The 21,075-nt window shown below is 47.3% G+C and overlaps 1 protein-coding gene across 1 annotated transcript in view; it reads right to left on the reverse strand.

Moving 5' to 3' along the window:
* Positions 1-6,161: 6,161 nt before the first annotated feature.
* The window catches only part of LOC135037121 (delta-sarcoglycan-like), a 274,675-nt gene continuing 259,761 nt past the window's right edge, over positions 6,162-21,075 (reverse strand). Inside the window, exons 4-5 of the mRNA XM_063954518.1 lie at positions 7,054-7,141; positions 6,162-6,394 (exon numbers count right to left, since the gene is read on the reverse strand). Coding sequence (XP_063810588.1) covers positions 6,162-6,394; positions 7,054-7,141 — 321 coding nt within the window. The remainder of the gene's footprint in view (positions 6,395-7,053; positions 7,142-21,075) is intronic.

A 21,075-nucleotide genomic window follows, 5' to 3' on the forward strand; every position in this document is an offset into this window, starting at 1 on the left:
AAATCCAAAACTACATTGAGATCCCACGGTGCCACTGGAGGCACCACAGGGGGCTGTATATGCAGCACACCCTTAACAAAGGTCTGGACTTCAGGGACTGAAGCCAATTCTTTTTGAAAGAAAATCGACAGGGCCGAAATTTGAACCTTAATAGATCCCAATTTGAGACCCATAGACAATCCTGATTGCAGGAAATGTAGGAATCGACCCAGTTGAAATTCCTCCGTCGGAGCACTCCGATCTTCGCACCACGCAACATATTTTCGCCAAATTCGGTGATAATGTTGCACGGTTACTTCTTTCCTTGCTTTAATCAAAGTAGGAATGACTTCTTCCGGCATGCCTTTTTCCATTAGGATCCGGCGTTCAACCGCCATGCCGTCAAACGCAGCCGCGGTAAGTCTTGAAACAGACAGGGACCCTGCTGAAGCAAGTCCCTCCTTAGAGGTAGAGGCCACGGATCTTCCGTGATCATCTCTTGAAGTTCCGGGTACCAAGTCCTTCTTGGCCAATCCGGAACCACTAGTATCGTTCTTACGCCTCTTTGCCGTATAATTCTCAATACTTTTGGTATGAGAGGCAGAGGAGGAAACACATACACCGACTGGTACACCCAAGGCGTTACCAGCGCGTCCACAGCTATTGCCTGCGGATCTCTTGACCTGGCGCAATACCTGTCCAGTTTTTTGTTGAGGCGAGACGCCATCATGTCCACCATTGGTCTTTCCCAACGGGTTACCAGCATGTGGAAGACTTCTGGATGAAGTCCCCACTCTCCCGGGTGAAGATCGTGTCTGCTGAGGAAGTCTGCTTCCCAGTTGTCCACTCCCGGGATGAACACTGCTGACAGTGCTATCACATGATTCTCTGCCCAGCGAAGAATCCTTGCAGCTTCTGCCATTGCACTCCTGCTTCTTGTGCCGCCCTGTCTGTTCACATGGGCGACTGCCGTGATGTTGTCCGACTGGATCAACACCGGTTTTCCCTGAAGCAGAGGTTCTGCCTGGCTTAGAGCATTGTATATTGCTCTTAGTTCCAGAATGTTTATGTGAAGAGACGTTTCCAGGCTTGTCCATACTCCCTGGAAGTTTCTTCCTTGTGTGACTGCTCCCCAGCCTCTCAGGCTGGCGTCCGTGGTCACCAGGATCCAATCCTGTATGCCGAATCTGCGGCCCTCCAATAGATGAGGACTCTGCAACCACCACAGAAGAGACACCCTTGTCCTTGGAGACAGGGTTATCCGTAGGTGCATCTGAAGATGCGACCCTGACCATTTGTCCAACAGATCCCTTTGGAAAATTCTTGCGTGGAATCTGCCGAATGGAATTGCTTCGTAAGAAGCCACCATTTTTCCCAGGACTCTTGTGCATTGATGTACAGACACCTTTCCTGGTTTTAGGAGGTTCCTGACAAGCTCGGATAACTCCTTGGCTTTTTCCTCCGGGAGAAAAACCTTTTTCTGAACCGTGTCCAGAATCATCCCTAGGAACAGCAGACGAGTTGTCGGTATTAACTGGGATTTTGGAATATTCAGAATCCACCCGTGCTGTTTTAGCACTTCTTGAGACAGTGCTAATCCCATCTCTAGCTGTTCTCTGGACCTCGCCCTTATTAGGAGATCGTCCAAGTATGGGATAATTAATACGCCTTTTCTTCGAAGAAGAATCATCATCTCGGCCATTACCTTTGTAAAGATCCGAGGTGCCGTGGACAATCCGAACGGCAGCGTCTGAAACTGATAGTGACAGTTTTGTACAACGAACCTGAGGTACCCCTGGTGTGAGGGGTAAATTGGAACGTGGAGATACGCATCCTTGATGTCCAAGGATACCATAAAGTCCCCCTCTTCCAGGTTCGCTATCACTGCTCTGAGTGACTCCATTTTGAACTTGAACTTCTTTATGTACAGGTTCAAGGACTTCAGATTTAGAATAGGCCTTACCGAGCCATCCGGCTTCGGTACCACAAAAAGAGTGGAATAATACCCCTTCCCTTGTTGTAGAAGAGGTACCTTGACTATCACCTGCTGAGAGTACAGCTTGTGAATGGCTTCCAAAACCGTCTCCCTTTCGGAGGGGGACGTTGGTAACGCAGACTTCAGGAAACGGCGAGGTGGATCTGTCTCTAATTCCAACCTGTACCCTTGAGATATTATCTGCAGGATCCAGGGATCTACCTGCGAGTGAGCCCACTGCGCGCTGTAATTTTTGAGACGACCGCCCACCGTCCCCGAGTCCGCTTGAGAAGCCCCAGCGTCATGCTGAGGCTTTTGTAGAAGCCGGGGAGGGCTTCTGTTCCTGGGAAGGAGCTGCGTGTTGCTGTCTCTTCCCTCTACCTTTGCCTCGTGGCAGATATGAATAGCCCTTTGCTCTCTTATTTTTAAAGGAACGAAAGGGCTGCGGTTGAAAAGTCGGTGCCTTTTTCTGTTGGGGAGTGACTTGAGGTAGAAAGGTGGATTTCCCGGCTGTAGCCGTGGCCACCAAATCTGATAGACCGACTCCAAATAACTCCTCCCCTTTATACGGCAAAACTTCCATATGCCGTTTTGAATCCGCATCGCCTGTCCACTGTCGCGTCCATAAAGCTCTTCTGGCCGAAATGGACATAGCACTTACCCGTGATGCCAGTGTGCAGATATCCCTCTGTGCATCACGCATATAAAGAAATGCATCCTTTATTTGTTCTAACGACAGTAAAATATTGTCCCTGTCCAGGGTATCAATATTTTCAATCAGGGACTCTGACCAAACTACCCCAGCACTGCCCATCCAGGCAGTCGCTACAGCTGGTCGTAGTATAACACCTGCATGTGTGTATATACTTTTCTGGATATTTTCCATCCTCCTATCTGATGGATCTTTAAGTGCGGCCGTCTCAGGAGAGGGTAACGCCACTTGTTTAGATAAGCGTGTTAGCGCCTTGTCCACCCTAGGAGGTGTTTCCCAGCGCTCCCTAACCTCTGGCGGGAAAGGGTATAATGCCAATAATTTCTTTGAAATTATCAGCTTTTTATCAGGGGCAACCCACGCTTCATTACACACGTCATTTAATTCTTCTGATTCAGGAAAAACTATAGGTAGTTTTTTCATACCCCACATAATACCCTGTTTAGTGGTACCTGTAGTATCAGCTAAATGTAACGCCTCCTTCATTGCCAAAATCATATAACGTGTGGCCCTACTGGAAAATACGGTTGATTCGTCACCGTCACCACTGGAGTCATCGCCTGTGTCTGGGTCTGTGTCGACCGACTGAGGCAAAGGGCGTTTCACAGCCCCTGACGGTGTTTGAGTCGCCTGGACAGGCACTAATTGATTGTCCGGCCGCCTCATGTCGTCAAACGACTGCTTTAGCGTGTTGACACTATCCCGTAGTTCCATAAATAAAGGCATCCATTCTGGTGTCGACTCCCTAGGGGGTGACATCCTCATATTTGGCAATTGCTCCGCCTCCACACCAATATCGTCCTCATACATGTCGACACACAGCAGACACACAGGGAATGCTCCTAACGAAGACAGGACCCATTAGCCCTTTGGGGAGACAGAGGGAGAGTTTGCCAGCACACACCAAAAGCGCTATATATATATCAGGGATAGCCTTATAATAAGTGCTCCCTTATAGCTGCTTTGTTATATCAAATATCGCCATAAATGTGCCCCCCCCTCTCTGTTTTACCCTGTTTCTGTAGTGCAGTGCAGGGGAGAGACTTGGGAGCCGTCCTGACCAGCGGAGCTGTGAGAGGAAATGGCGCCGTGTGCTGAGGAGATAGGCCCCGCCCCTTTTCTGGCGGGCTCGTCTCCCGCTATTTAGAAACATTAGGCAGGGGTTAAATATCTCCATATAGCCTCTAGGGCTATATGTGAGGTATTTTTAGCCATTATAGGTAATCATTTGCCTCCCAGGGCGCCCCCCTCCCAGCGCCCTGCACCCTCAGTGACTGCCGTGTGAAGTGTGCTGAGAGGAAAATGGCGCACAGCTGCAGTGCTGTGCGCTACCTTTTGAAGACTGCAGGAGTCTTCAGCCGCCGATTCTGGACCTCTTCTGATTTCAGCATCTGCAAGGGGGCCGGCGGCGTGGCTCCGGTGACCATCCAGGCTGTACCTGTGATCGTCCCTCTGGAGCTTGATGTCCAGTAGCCAAGAAGCCAATCCATCCTGCACGCAGGTGAGTTGACTCCTTCTCCCCTCAGTCCCTCGCTGCAGTGATCCTGTTGCCAGCAGGCATCACTGTAAAATAAAAAACCTAGCTAAACTTTTTCTAAGCAGCTCTTTAGGAGAGCCACCTAGATTGCACCCTTCTCGGCCGGGCACAAAAATCTAACTGGAGTCTGGAGGAGGGTCATAGGGGGAGGAGCCAGTGCACACCACCTGATCGGAAAAAGCTTTACTTTTTGTGCCCTGTCTCCTGCGGAGCCGCTATCCCCCATGGTCCTTTCAGGAACCCCAGCATCCACTAGGACGATAGAGAAACAAACATTTTACAGCAGTTAATATATAAAAAAAATAATTATATATATATATATATATATATATTATAATAAAGCATCAGAAAAACTGCACACAGTGTATGTTTCATTTGGGGTGCTGCAATTCCATAATCTTTATATAAACATGCTTTATAAAAATTCAACTGGTGGAGTGCTGATTTCTGCATTGGCTGAAAAAGTGACTTCTGGCTGAGCTATCCTGTTTTTATATATATATATATAAAGAGAGAGAGAGAGAGAGAGAGAGAGAGATGATATAGAAGCTGTCACCATACCGCTAGTCGGAATCCCGGACGTTGCAATACCAACGCGGGAATCCCGACTAGCGGTGAAAATACGTACGGAATCCTGGCACCACAGGATTTCCTCCCTCTATGGGTGTCCACGACACTCATAGAGGGAGAATAAATCATGTGGCGAGCTTAGCGAGCCCGCAAGGGGCTTGCTAGCGCAAACCCCGCTGCCGGCATACCGGTGGTCAGGATCCCGCTGTCGGTTTACTGACGGCTGGGATCCTGCCCATCAGCCTTACATACCAAATGATTATATATATATTATATATAGATATATATAGAGATATTTATATGGGTTGAGGCTAGGAGACCGGCGCTGGGGATCCCGGCGGTCAGTATACCGACCCCAAGATTCCGGCAGCAGAATGCCGGTTGGGGGGCGAGCTCAACAAAGTCCCTTGTGGGCTTGCTGCGTTCGCCACTGGTATCTCGCCATAGGTTTTATTCCCACTCTATGGGTGTCATGGGCACCCTCGAGTGGAAATAGTCCCTGTCAGTCAGCATGCCAACTGCCGGGCGGGATCCCGGCGTCGGTATGGTGACCGCCGGGATCCCGAGCGCCAGTCACATGACATACATACACTATATATAGATATATAAATAGCTGGGACATGAAGGGCCCACCAGGGGAATGCAGTTGTATGGGCCCATGCATAGGGGTGTGGGCAGCCACCGCAGCTGCTTTGCTAACCATTAGAGAGTGCATGTCTGGTCCCCCTAAAAAATGTGTACTGTAAATACTGTTAATGCATGCATGATAATGTACCAGATTGATGACAACAATGCACTGTACATAATACATCACAGTCCTGGGCAGTATTAGGTAACATTTATTATGCATACAGTAATTCAAATGTACAGTCTGGAACCTGATCCCTAGAGGAGGGGGTGGGCATATAGACAGTGGTGCGTACCGTTTCCCCTGTCCACTTGTGGGTCAATCCGACCATGTATATACACACACACAGTACTGTGCAAAAGTTTTATGCAGGTGTGGAATAAATGCTGCATAGTAAGAATGCTTTCAAAAATATAAGTGTTAATAGTTTATTTTTATCAATTAACCAAATGCAAAGTGAATGAACAGAAGAGAAATTTAAATCAAATCAATTTAGGGCTAGATGCATCATCACTTGAAAAGTGATAAAATGGAGAAAGAAAAAGCACCAGCCATTCAGTTCCTAACTGCCATGTCACAGGCCGTGTTTGAAAAATGACAGGAGCTGGTTGGCTGTTAGTTTATCGCTTTCCACTTTATCACTCTCCAAGCGACCATGCATCTAGCCCTTGGTGTGACCACCCTTTGCCTTCAAAACAGCATCAATTCTTTACTTGCACACAGTTTTTGTAGGAACTTGACAGGGAGGTTATTCCAAAGCTCATGGAGAACTACCCACAGATCTTTTGTGGATGTAGGCTTGCTCAAATCCTTCTTCAAGTAATCCCAGACAGACTCGATGATGTTGAGACCAGGGCTCTGCGGGGGCCATATCATCACTTCCAGGACTCCTTGTTCTTTTTTTATGCTGAAGATAGTTCTTAATGACATTGGCTGTATATTTGGGGTCATTGTCTTGCTGTAGAATACATTTGGAGTCAACAAGAAGTCTCCCTGATGGTATTGCATGATGGATAAGTACCTGGCAGATAGCTTTTTTTCTAGCTGCTTGCTTTGCACATCTCTCCTGCTGCTATGTCCCTTGGGAGATGAAAAAAGCCTTCTATAGAGGACAAGTGGAGATATTACCCATAGCAACAAGTCAGCTTCCAGCTATTATTTATCTTATTCACTCTATAAATTGACAGAAGCTCATTGGTTGCTATGGACAACTTCTCCACGTGTTGTCCTCATTTGAAACATCTCCCCTAATAAGCAAACAATAAGATTTTCTGTTTCTCATTCTTAAGAATAAACTTTTAGAAACATTTTACTTCTACTGGAAAAAGTCTGCAAAATCTGACGGAGGCGTCAAAAATATATCTACACCTATTTCAAAAATAATAAATATATATATTTTAACTACGGAATATTTTGGCATATTTTAATTCCATATTAGAAATATACTGTAAAAATAGTTGGCAACCGGTGTCATTCATTATCCAGCTGAGATTTATTTCTAGCTTAATGACGTACACGTATCTTTGGATGAAGTTACAGTACGCAGAATAATTTATTCAACACAATACTGTAAGATTTATGAATAACGCAAGCCTGGGATTTATGGAGACCACTTGAAACCACAGGACGTTACCCATTCCTGCTGACCTTACCTGTGACCAGCTGCGTGACCGGCTTCATATCCTGGTTGAGAATATTGAGAGTTACATTTCGATCCGACTGAAGGTATAACGGGCTCCCCTGCAGCAATCATAAAAAATGGGGAGAACAGATTAGGTTCTGAAAATGTACAGTTCCTAAAGATCACATTAAGCATTGGAGATGGCTCACAGTTTAATCACTGAAATACCCCGGAGGCTGCACCATCTAATTCCATGTAACTCATGCAATCCAAACTCAACTGTCATCTTCCATCAAGTGAATAATTCCGATATCTGAATTCTAAAACTACTTTTTCTTTAGGTTACGCTCAAATGTGTCTAGAAAATAAGGCTATAAAACGTGAAGATGACCTTTAATTTTTTTTACCCTCATTTAATACTATAACTATATTTCAGTAGTTGCTAGTCTAGATCTATTGAAGTTACAAATATATTCTAGCAAATCTTAAAGACTTGAACCCAGTCCTCTACAAAGCTACTGTTTCACCCAACTTGAGGCATTTGGAGAGGTTGAGCTGGAGTCACCTATTTGCTACTTGGACATGAGATTTTTCCAAAAGTGGACAAGCCCCTCCAAATGAAATAATCTGTACAGTAGAAACCCTTTCCTCAAATATAGAAAGCAGATAGATGCCATTACAAATACCATGTTACATGGTGATCTATGACCTGTGGTTTCAGTCTTAACTAACAATCCCAAGAATTGGTATTAGCTGCAGTGGCGGATTTAAAGGAGGACGGAAAGGGCTGATCGCCCCCTGTACACCTGCCCTGCACATTTGACAAGTCACCGCTGGCACTGATGGGTACTCTTGCGCCCGCGATCGCCTCAGTTAGTGACACGCAGCTTGTGTTCCAGCTGGTGGAAGTGTCGCGATCGCTCCCTCCCTGTCATATTCCACGAGCGGAAGTGACATTGTGCGTTCCAATTACCTGTAATGGAACGCGCGCTGGCAGTAAAGCACCGCTTATGGACACTCACCCAGTGTGACCACCACCAGCAGGACCACATCTGGACCCCCACCGCCGGGAACCGGACGCCCCTGGAGAGCGCCATCTTAGGACATAGAGTGCCCGGTTACATAGGTAAGAGACCACCAGGCAATGGGCAGAATGTGTAGTGTGTCTGTGTTTACATACTGTATACATGTGTTTATGTGTGTCTGTATGCATGAGTACATGTGTGTCTGTATGTGTACGTGTGAGTATGTGTACTACTGTAGGTTATGCCTGTGTATGAAGTGGGGAAGATGGGTGTGAGTTTGGCTGTATGTGTGCAACTGCAAATCAAAAGAAACAAACAAAAAAAAGGATTGTAAAATGATAAATAAGTATAGATGAAGACATAAAAAAAAAAAAAAAAAAGGTCTCTCTTGTATGGCAATGAGAAGCTCACAGTACATATACAGTTTTTTTGCTACAATATATGTTTTAATCTACTAAAAATTGGAAAGAGTGACGTTTTGGCACCAGCATTTGATCTGTGAGCATCTCATTGCCACAAAGGCAATTTTCTATCCTTATTTTTTTTTTCCTTTCTATCCTTATTTTTTTTCCTCTTTCTATCCTTATTTTTTTTTTCTTCAAAAAAGGCTATTTACAGTAGCGCCACTGTATCACACCACTTGTATCAGCGGTAGCGGCACTCTGACCAGCTCCCGGCCACACTCTCCTGTCTCTAGCACACACAGCCTGTCCGCTTCCTCACACTGACACTTCCTGCCTAGCGGCGGCATGCTGGAGTCTGTGGTAGCAGATTTCCTGAACAGGATTCTGGGTGATTACGTGGAGAACCTGGACAGATCCAGGGGAGGGGAGGAGGGGGGGGGGGGGGGATGGGATGGTAAGAGTCAGATGTGCTCATTATGCCATGTTCTTTCCTTCTGAACCCCTGGTCTCTGACTCCTGTCTGTCTCTGATCTCTTTTTCTCTGACCCGTCTCTCTCTCTCTCTCTGACCCCTGTCTGTCTCTCAACAGATCTCTCTTTCTCTGACCCATCTCTCTCCCTCCCTCTGACCCCTGTCTGTCTCTCCACTGATCTCTCTTTCTCTGACCCCTTTCTGTCTCTCCACTGATCTTTCTCTGACCCCTGTGTGTCTCTATCTGACCCCTGTCTGTCTCTCCACTAATCTTTCTTTCTCTGACCCGTCTCACTCTCTGACCCCTGATCTCTCTCGCTCTCTCACCCACTCGTCTGTCTCTCAACTGATCTCTCTTTCTCTGACTCCTGTCTCTCTCTCTCTCTTGACCCCTGTCGGTCTCTCCACTAATCTCTTTCTCTGACCCCTGATCTCTCTCTGGGAGGAGAAGTGGAGGAGTAATAAGTGGAGGGGAGGAGTCAGGATTCATCCATAAACCGCCCCCCCCCCCCCCCTACAAGAAAAGTCTGGATCCGCCCCCGATTAGCTGTGTCTACTTGAAAACCTTATAATGATCCATATGTCCATGATTCAAAACCAGGTTATTGACCAGCTGAGGAATACTGCTCATAGGCCCTCATTCTGAGTTGATCGCTAGCTGCCGATGTTCGCTGAGTAGCGATCAGTTAAAAAAACGTCAAAACTGCGCATGCACCACAATGTGCACGCATGGAGTACGTGTACAAAGAGCAATGTGGTTTTGCACAGGTTCTAGTGACGCTTTCAGTCGCAATGGCGAACGCAAGGAGATTGACAGGAAGTGGGAGTTTCTGGGTGGCAACTGACCGTTTTCCGGGAGTGTTTGGAAAAACACAGGCGTGGCCGGGCGTTTGCTGGACGGATATCTGACGTCATTACCGTGTCATTCGTCGCAGCAATCATCGCACAGAATAAGTAACAGGGCTGGTCTTGTTCTGCACAAAATGTGTTTGCAGCCGCTCTGCTGCACAGGCGTTCGCACTCCTGCTATGCTAAAAAACACTCCCCCCGTGGGCGGCGACTATGCGTTTGCACGGCTGCTAATAGTAGCTAGCAAGCGATCAACTCGGAATGAGGGCCATAATGTAATGTAATAATGATATTGAACTGAATAATGTGGTCTTGAAATATAAATGTACACTCTGGCTTCTTAGTATCCATTAAAGACCCCTTCATAAACCACATGTGTCCTGAGTTTATTTATTCGTCTGACTATTAAAACGGATTGTACACCTTCTGCCTCTATGCCACCATTTAAGCCCAGATGATTCTGCAGAACTTATGGTTAAACAGGACCAGGCTCCACCCCAATGGTCCTTCTAAAATCAGACGTGTTCCTTCCTTCTAGTCTCCAACAAGAACAATCATGTCAGAGTCAAGACACTCAGGTATAAGACCATTCAAGTTACTAGCATATTACTTTGGTGGAATATTCTTTACATAGATATCAATATTGTGGCAGTATCAAGTTTGGCATTGATAAACAGGCTATTCAGTGTGTGGCTGGAGGGATCCACCCATACACAAGGAACAAAAAAGGAGTTGAGACCACACCTAGAGGCTGTCCTCTGCACAGAGCCCAGGCGATGCTGCTGGTGGACACAGTCAAGATAGTCCAGGTGGGGCTGCAGGTCAGGGCAGCGCCATCAGTGGGGGACTACCGGGACTGACACCAGGCCCTGACAGATGAGGGGGTCTGGCAGCCAGCAGAGTTAATCATTACACTAACACAACACAGTGCAAGCTGCTAGCGCTATCCAGAGAGTGATCAGAATGAATGACTGACTCATCACAGATAAGCTATGCGATAATTAATTCACTAATGAACTTTGCAGCCAGCGCTAGCAGCATCTGCGCCGGGGATCCTGATCTTCTGATACTGTGACTCAGAATCACCTGCAGCAGAACCAGATTATGAATACATTCTGCCTCCATAGTTGCTCCTCCTACAGTTCTTCTCCTCTCCTACCCATGCTCTAATTGGCCTGATATAGTACTGCACTGCACTGAAGATACAATTGTGAAATTGTGGCTGCGAGGTACCTCTGCCCATCTCTCCTATACAGTCTGTCCCACTGTCCCCTTTACTATTCATGCCTCTGCCCCAGCCCCAAATGTGTGTCTCTGCTCCCCTACATATGTCTTTGTCACCTCTCCACATCTGTGTTCCTGCTCCCCTTTCCCCGCACTTTGAGGGGAGGGACTGAGGAGGTAGGGGCCCGGCCTTTTTCGTTGGTACTGGGCCAGACAATTTCTCATCGCAGTCCTCTGTCGGGTGGCCAAGTTCAGACCTTGAAGAAGCAGGGAGATCCCTGAACCTCTGACACTGCACTTGGGAAATGGTGGCAGCCAGCCAAGCCAGGTAGGAGCCTGTATTACCCTGCAGGTAGCAGGCAAAGACTGCGAGACTGTAACTTTGTGAGGCAGAAAAATCTCTATGAAGTGATTTTTGCACATCTGCGCATGTGCAAGGTCCTAAACTGCATTCTCTTCAGAACGCAGTTTAAGACCTGGAGAAGGACGTCGACACCGCGTTTTGTGGGCATCGGCGCTCTGTTTTATGGGCGCAGTCCGAACAATTGCTGGGGCGGGTCACAGCAGCTGCGTGACGTCACACGCAGCCGCTGCAACCCTTAACATAGCAGGTAGCTGCCTGCCTTCACAGCTAGGCTGCGTAGGCAGAGGGCTATACAAAACATGCAAAAGCATTGCCGCTGTGCAGGGGATCTGAATGACCCTTTGTGTGGCACAGCAACCAACGCAAAGGCCCTGCTTAGGATTTAATAATTACAGTGGTTATCGAATGTAGAGTGTGAATGCTAATGTAGAACTACATGTCTAAAGGAGGGTACACACGGAGAGATCCGTGCTTAAAATCTAAGCAACCTGACTAGATTGCTTAGAATGTAAACACGGATCTGTTGTGTGTATGCCCCCCAGCGATAGCGATGCGCGGCCCCGTGCATTATCATCGCCGGTGCTAGATTGAGCCAGGCTCAATCTAGCTTGTCACTCACTTCAGTGCTGTGTGAAGTGAGCGGCACCCCGCGCCCCCCCCCCCCCCCTCGCTCAGCACACATCGCGCTGGGGGGGAGAGATGTGTGCTGAGCGGTCACTGATAGATCACTCAGCACACATCTCTTTAGTGTGTACCCCCCTTAACTGAGCAACACACTCATGCTTAAGGGAAGGGTCACTCAGGTCCTGTGGGAAGGGCCGAAGCTGCACTACTGAAGTGTGGAGCCAATATATTACTTTCTAGCAGACCTGCAGTAGAATGTCAGGATGACACTATATTTTACATACATACTTCACTATTTTTTTTTTCTATAAACTTGTGTTGTGCAGTGTTCTTTTCCCCCTGAATGACAGTAATAAAGGGCCTGATTCATGTTTGTAAAGAAAGCAAAAAAAAAACAAAAAAACTTTGTGTCTCGAACAAACCATGGCCCTCATTCCGAGTTGTTCGCTCGGTAATTTTCTTCGCATCGCAGCGATTTTCCGCTAATTGCGCATGCGCAATGTTCGCACTGTGACTGCGCCAAGTAAATTTGCTAAGAAGTTTGGTATTTTACTCACGGCATTACGAGATTTTTTCTTCGTTCTGGTGATCAGAGTGTGATTGACAGGAAGTGGGTGTTTCTGGGCGGAAACTGTCCGTTTTATGGGAGTGTGTGAAAAAACGCTGCCGTTTCTGGGAAAAACGCGGGAGTGGCTGAAGAAACGGGGGAGTGTCTGGGCGAACGCTGGGTGTGTTTGTGACGTCAAACCAGGAATGACAAGCACTGAACTGATCGCACTGGAAGAGTAAGTCTCGAGCTACTCAGAAACTGCACAGAAAAATCTTTTCGCAATATTGCGAATACTTCGTTCGCAATTCTGCTAAGCTAAGATACACTCCCAGAGGGCGGCGGCTTAGCGTGTGTACTGCTGCGAAAAGCAGCTAGCGATCGAACAACTCGGAATGAGGGCCCATGTTACCATGCAAGGGGAGCAAATCCTATATAATAAAAGACTGTTGGGTCTATTTATTAACATTATTTTTACTAAAATAACGTGAAAAAGGGTGTTTTTACACCCTTTTCACATTATTTTAGTATCACCTGAATGTATTAAAGGGCATTTGGAGCAGTTTTCATGAAAAACTGCTCCAAACCCTTTAATTCACTTTTTTTTTAGTAACCCACATCGCATTCCCCATACTTATAATGAGAAATGTGATGTGGCCAAATTGACAAAAAAAAAATGTGGAAAAATACCGCAGTGTGCCCTGTGATAATCTCGCCAGCACAGAGCAGCACTGCGATAGGGAGGCATTTGCCCAGCTTTCTCTGCCCCTGGCAGAGAAAGCTGAGCGGGACCCGGCAGAGTGATCAGCTGTGTGTGTCTGATGGAAACACAAGCTGATCACAGTGTAAAAAAACAACAACACACACTCACCTTTCCAGGGAGCCGGTGTCTGCTGCTCCTGTGAGCGCTGCTGGCGCAGGGTCCCCCATATGCTGCACTGTGACCCTGGTGCAGTAAAGTGATGCTGGAAAACGGCAGCGCACTTTACAGCACCGGGGGTCACAGCGCAGGGGAAGGACCCGGCGCCCGGCAGCATCCTGAAGCAGCGCGGACCAGCTGCCTGGACAGGTGAGTATATTGATCTTCTGGGGAGGGGGGGGGTCGACCGGGGGCGGCGGTAGCGGCAATGTCGGTGGGTGTGGCGCATGCGCAGCAGGACATTGGGGTATTTTTTACGAACAATACCCCGATGATGCTGCGAAGAGGCATCACAGGGACAGAGCTTGACCGCAATCTCTGTTCCTGCATGCGATAATTGATACATCCCTGCGATGTAATCAATTATCGCAGTGCGAGTTGGGGCGATTTTATCACCTGTCATCCGCATCCTGGATGCAGATGTGAGAAATAGGCCCCTAACACTGCTCCTCACCTCTATGGGGGGAATTGAAGTGTTTTTAGCTCTGGCGGCCACTAGATGGCACCCCGACGGAGCAATTGAAGAATTGCTCCATTCAAGCACCCACAGCTGATGGTGCTGACATCACTGTTATGTTGTTCCGTCATTTTGACAGGCTGGTAACTAGTTTACATTTTTTCTGTGCAGTATAAATACTGCCTACTTTTGCATGTTGCCTACAAATGCTAGACAGCTTTATTTTTAAACACTCAAATCTAAATCTCTCTGCACGTTACATATGTCCTACCTGCAGTGCAACATGGTTTTGCCCAATAGCTTGCTTGAATCAGGTCCAAAGACTCCATCAATAGGGCCTTAGTATGATGCATCAGCAGCCATATCCCCGAGTACTCACAGCATTGTAATCAGGCTGCTGATGCTGGATGATAGTTTGTGGCTTCTGCAAACGATACAGACTGGTGCCGATAACTATAGGTTATCAAACAAGTTGCAGCATGCATCTCAGAGTGAAACTGCTCACCACCTAGGCAATCAGGATGCCGGCTGCAAAGTACATTGCTAAGATGCCTAGAGTTCTTATGAAACCTCCAACATTCTATACTAGATTCACAGATTACATACATGCACTTATAGATTCTGGTGGTTAGGATAGAATCCTATACTGAATATTGATCATTTTGATGGGTATGCATTAGAGATGTGCACTTGAAATTTTTCGGGTTTTGTGTTTTGGTTTTGGGTTCGGTTCCGCGGCCGTGTTTTGGGTTCGACCGCGTTTTGGCAAAACCTCACCGAATTTTTTTTGTCGGATTCGGGTGTGTTTTGGATTCGGGTGTTTTTTTCAAAAAACACTATAAAAAACAGCTTAAATCATAGAATTTGGGGGTCATTTTGATCCCAAAGTATTATTAACCTCAAAAACCATAATTTACACTCATTTTCAGTCTATTCTGAATACCTCACACCTCACAATATTATTTTTAGTCCTAAAATTTGCACCTAGGTCGCTGGATGACTAAGCTAAGCGACCCTAGTGGCCGACACAAACACCGGGCCCATCTAGGAGTGTCACTGCAGTGTCACGCAGGATGTCCCTTCCAAAAAACCCTCCCCAAACAGCACATGACGCAAAGAAAAAAAGAGGCGCAATGAGGTAGCTGTGTGAGTAAGATAAGCGACCCTAGTGGCCGACACAAACACCGGGCCCATCTAGGAGTGTCACTGCAGTGTCACGCAGGATGTCCCTTCCAAAAAACCCTCCCCAAACAGCACATGACGCAAAGAAAAAAAGAGGCGCAATGAGGTAGCTGTGTGAGTAAGATAAGCGACCCTAGTGGCCGACACAAACACCGGGCCCATCTAGGAGTGTCACTGCAGTGTCACGCAGGATGTCCCTTCCAAAAAACCCTCCCCAAACAGCACATGACGCAAAGAAAAAAAGAGGCGCAATGAGGTAGCTGTGTGAGTAAGATAAGCGACCCTAGTGGCCGACACAAACACCGGGCCCATCTAGGAGTGGCACTGCAGTGTCACGCAGGATGTCCCTTCCAAAAAACCCTCCCCAAACAGCACATGACGCAAAGAAAAAAAGAGGCGCAATGAGGTAGCTGTGTGAGTAAGATAAGCGACCCTAGTGGCCGACACAAACACCGGGCCCATCTAGGAGTGTCACTGCAGTGTCACGCAGGATGTCCCTTCCAAAAAACCCTCCCCAAACAGCACATGACGCAAAGAAAAAAAGAGGCGCAATGAGGTAGCTGTGTGAGTAAGATAAGCGACCCTAGTGGCCGACACAAACACCGGGCCCATCTAGGAGTGTCACTGCAGTGTCACGCAGGATGTCCCTTCCAAAAAACCCTCCCCAAACAGCACATGACGCAAAGAAAAAAAGAGGCGCAATGAGGTAGCTGTGTGAGTAAGATAAGCGACCCTAGTGGCCGACACAAACACCGGGCCCATCTAGGAGTGTCACTGCAGTGTCACGCAGGATGTCCCTTCCAAAAAACCCTCCCCAAACAGCACATGACGCAAAGAAAAAAAGAGGCGCAATGAGGTAGCTGTGTGAGTAAGATAAGCGACCCTAGTGGCCGACACAAACAACGGGCCCATCTAGGAGTGTCACTGCAGTGTCACGCAGGATGTCCCTTCCAAAAAACCCTCCCCAAACAGCACATGACGCAAGGAAAAAAAGAGGCGCAATGAGGTAGCTGTGTGAGTAAGATAAGCGACCCTAGTGGCCGACACAAACACCGGGCCCATCTAGGAGTGGCACTGCAGTGTCACGCAGGATGTCCCTTCCAAAAAACCCTCCCCAAACAGCACATGACGCAAAGAAAAAAAGAGGCGCAATGAGGTAGCTGTGTGAGTAAGATAAGCGACCCTAGTGGCCGACACAAACACCGGGCCCATCTAGGAGTGGCACTGCAGTGTCACGCAGGATGTCCCTTCCAAAAAACCCTCCCCAAACAGCACATGACGCAAAGAAAAATTAAAGAAAAAAGAGGTGCAAGATGGAATTGTCCTTGGGCCCTCCCACCCACCCTTATGTTGAATAAACAGGACATGCACACTTTAACCAACCCATCATTTCAGTGACAGGGTCTGCCACACGACTGTGACTGAAATGACGGGTTGGTTTGGACCCCCACCAAAAAAGAAGCAATTAATCTCTCCTTGCACAAACTGGCTCTACAGAGGCAAGATGTCCACCTCATCATCCTCCTCCGATATATCACCGTGTACATCCCCCTCCTCACAGATTATCAATTCGTCCCCACTGGAATCCACCATCTCAGCTCCCTGTGTACTTTGTGGAGGCAATTGCTGCTGGTCAATGTCTCCACGGAGGAATTGATTATAATTCATTTTAATGAACATCATCTTCTCCACATTTTCTGGATGTAACCTCGTACGCCGATTGCTGACAAGGTGAGCGGCGGCACTAAACACTCTTTCGGAGTACACACTTGTGGGAGGGCAACTTAGGTAGAATAAAGCCAGTTTGTGCAAGGGCCTCCAAATTGCCTCTTTTTCCTGCCAGTATAAGTACGGACTGTGTGACGTGCCTACTTGGATGCGGTCACTCATATAATCCTCCACCATTCTTTCAATGGTGAGAGAATCATATGCAGTGACAGTAGACGACATGTCCGTAATCGTTGTCAGGTCCTTCAGTCCGGACCAGATGTCAGCATCAGCAGTCGCTCCAGACTGCCCTGCATCACCGCCAGCGGGTGGGCTCGGAATTCTGAGCCTTTTCCTCGCACCCCCAGTTGCGGGAGAATGTGAAGGAGGAGATGTTGACAGGTCGCGTTCCGCTTGACTTGACAATTTTCTCACCAGCAGGTCTTTCAACCCCAGCAGACTTGTGTCTGCCGGAAAGAGAGATCCAAGGTAGGCTTTAAATCTAGGATCGAGCACGGTGGCCAAAATGTAGTGCTCTGATTTCAACAGATTGACCACCCGTGAATCCTTGTTAAGCGAATTAAGGGCTCCATCCACAAGTCCCACATGCCTAGCGGAATCGCTCCGTGTTAGCTCCTCCTTCAATGTCTCCAGCTTCTTCTGCAAAAGCCTGATGAGGGGAATGACCTGACTCAGGCTGGCAGTGTCTGAACTGACTTCACGTGTGGCAAGTTCAAAGGGCATCAGAACCTTGCACAACGTTGAAATCATTCTCCACTGCACTTGAGACAGGTGCATTCCACCTCCTATATCGTGCTCAATTGTATAGGCTTGAATGGCCTTTTGCTGCTCCTCCAACCTCTGAAGCATATAGAGGGTTGAATTCCACCTCGTTACCACTTCTTGCTTCAGATGATGGCAGGGCAGGTTCAGTAGTTTTTGGTGGTGCTCCAGTCTTCTGTACGTGGTGCCTGTACGCCGAAAGTGTCACGCAATTCTTCTGGCCACCGACAGCATCTCTTGCACGCCCCTCTCGTTTTTTTAAAAATTCTGCACCACCAAATTCAAGGTATGTGCAAAACATGGGACGTGCTGGAATTTGCCCATATTTAATGCACACACAATATTGCTGGCGTTGTCCGATGCCACAAATCCACAGGAGAGTCCAATTGGGGTAAGCCATTCCGCGATGATCTTTCTCAGTTGCCGTAAGAGGTTTTCAGCTGTGTGCGTATTCTGGAAAGCGGTGATACAAAGCGTAGCCTGCCTAGGAAAGAGTTGGCGTTTGCGAGATGCTGCTACTGGTGCCGCCGCTGCTGTTCTTGCGGCGGGAGTCCATACATCTACCCAGTGGGCTGTCACAGTCATATAGTCCTGACCCTGCCCTGCTCCACTTGTCCACATGTCCGTGGTTAAGTGGACATTGGGTACAACTGCATTTTTTAGGACACTGGTGAGTCTTTTTCTGACGTCCGTGTACATTCTCGGTATCGCCTGCCTAGAGAAGTGGAACCTAGATGGTATTTGGTAACGGGGGCACACTGCCTCAATAAATTGTCTAGTTCCCTGTGAACTAACGGCGGATACCGGACGCACGTCTAACACCAACATAGTTGTCAAGGCCTCAGTTATCCGCTTTGCAGCAGGATGACTGCTGTGATATTTCATCTTCCTCGCAAAGGACTGTTGGACAGTCAATTGCTTACTGGAAGTAGTACAAGTGGGCTTACGACTTCCCCTCTGGGATGACCATCGACTCCCAGCAGCAACAACAGCAGCGCCAGCAGCAGTAGGCGTTACACGCAAGGATGCATTGGAGGAATCCCAGGCAGGAGAGGACTCGTCAGAATTGCCAGTGACATGGCCTGCAGGACTATTGGCATTCCTGGGGAAGGAGGAAATTGACACTGAGGGAGTTGGTGGGGTGGTTTGCGTGAGCTTGGTTACAAGAGGAAGGGATTTACTGGTCAGTGGACTGCTTCCGCTGTCGCCCAAAGTTTTTGAACTTGTCACTGACTTATTATGAATGCGCTGCAGGTGACGTATAAGGGAGGATGTTCCGAGGTGGTTAACGTCCTTACCCCTACTTATTACAGCTTGACAAAGGCAACACACGGCTTGACACCTGTTGTCCGCTTTTCTGTTGAAATACCTCCACACTGAAGAGCTGATTTTTTTGGTATTTTCACCAGGCATGTCAACGGCCATATTCCTCCCACGGACAACAGGTGTCTCCCCGGGTGCCTGACTTAAACAAACCACCTCACCATCAGAATCCTCCTGGTCAATTTCCTCCCCAGCGCCAGCAACACCCATATCCTCCTCATCCTGGTGTACTTCAACACTGACATCTTCAATCTGACTATCAGGAACTGGACTGCGGGTGCTCCTTCCAGCACTTGCAGGGGGCGTGCAAATGGTGGAAGGCGCATGCTCTTCACGTCCAGTGTTGGGAAGGTCAGGCATCGCAACCGACACAATTGGACTCTCCTTGTGGATTTGGGATTTTGAAGAACGCACAGTTCTTTGCGGTGCTTTTGCCAGCTTGAGTCTTTTCAGTTTTCTAGCGAGAGGCTGAGTGCTTCCATCCTCATGTGAAGCTGAACCACTAGCCATGAACATAGGCCAGGGCCTCAGCCGTTCCTTGCCACTCCGTGTGGTAAATGGCATATTGGCAAGTTTACGCTTCTCCTCCGACAATTTTATTTTAGGTTTTGGAGTCCTTTTTTTACTGATATTTGGTGTTTTGGATTTGACATGCTCTGTACTATGACATTGGGCATCGGCCTTGGCAGACGACGTTGCTGGCATTTCATCGTCTCGGCCATGACTAGTGGCAGCAGCTTCAGCACGAGGTGGAAGTGGATCTTGATCTTTCCCTAATTTTGGAACCTCAACATTTTTGTTCTCCATATTTTAATAGGCACAACTAAAAGGCACCTCAGGTAAACAATGGAGATGGATGGATACTAGTATACTTATGGATGGACTGCCGAGTGCCGACACAGAGGTAGCTACAGCCGTGGACTAACGTACTGTGTCTGCTGCTAATATAGACTGGATGATTGATAATGAGATGAAATCAATATATATATGTATGTATATATAATATCACTAGTACTGCAGCCGGACAGGTAGATAATATATTTATTAGGTAATGATGACTGATGACGGACCTGCTGGACACTGTCAGCTCAGCAGCACCGCAGACTGCTACAGTAAGCTACTATACTATAGTAGTATGTACAAAGAAGAAAGAAAAAAAAAAAAAACACGGGTAGGTGGTATACAATTATGGATGGACTGCCGAGTGCCGACACAGAGGTAGCTACAGCCGTGGACTAACGTACTGTGTCTGCTGCTAATATAGACTGGATGATTGATAATGAGATGAAATCAATATATATATGTATGTATATATAATATCACTAGTACTGCAGCCGGACAGGTAGATAATATATTTATTAGGTAATGATGACTGATGACGGACCTGATGGACACTGTCAGCTCAGCAGCACCGCAGACTGCTACAGTAAGCTACTATACTATAGTAGTATGTACAAAGAAGAAAGAAAAAAAAAAAAACACGGGTAGGTGGTATACAATTATGGATGGACTGCCGAGTGCCGACACAGAGGTAGCTACAGCCGTGGACTAACGTACTGTGTCTGCTGCTAATATAGACTGGATGATTGATAATGAGATGAAATCAATATATATATGTATGTATATATAATATCACTAGTACTGCAGCCGGACAGGTAGATAATATATTTATTAGGTAATGATGACTGATGACGGACCTGCTGGACACTGTCAGCTCAGCAGCACCGCAGACTGCTACAGTAAGCTACTATACTATAGTAGTATGTACAAAGAAGAAAGAAAAAAAAAAAAACACGGGTAGGTGGTATACAATTATGGATGGACTGCCGAGTGCCGACACAGAGGTAGCTACAGCCGTGGACTAACGTACTGTGTCTGCTGCTAATATAGACTGGATGATTGATAATGAGATGAAATCAATATATATATGTATGTATGTATATATAATATCACTAGTACTGCAGCCGGACAGGTAGATAATATATTTATTAGGTAATGATGACTGATGACGGACCTGCTGGACACTGTCAGCTCAGCAGCACCGCAGACTGCTACAGTAAGCTACTATACTATAGTAGTATGTACAAAGAAGAAAGAAAAAAAAAAAAACCACGGGTAGGTGGTATACAATTATGGATGGACTGCCGAGTGCCGACACAGAGGCAGCTACAGCC

The sequence above is a fragment of the Pseudophryne corroboree genome, unplaced genomic scaffold (assembly GCF_028390025.1).
Source record: "Pseudophryne corroboree isolate aPseCor3 unplaced genomic scaffold, aPseCor3.hap2 scaffold_668, whole genome shotgun sequence".
NCBI classification, from domain to species: Eukaryota; Metazoa; Chordata; class Amphibia; order Anura; family Myobatrachidae; genus Pseudophryne; species Pseudophryne corroboree.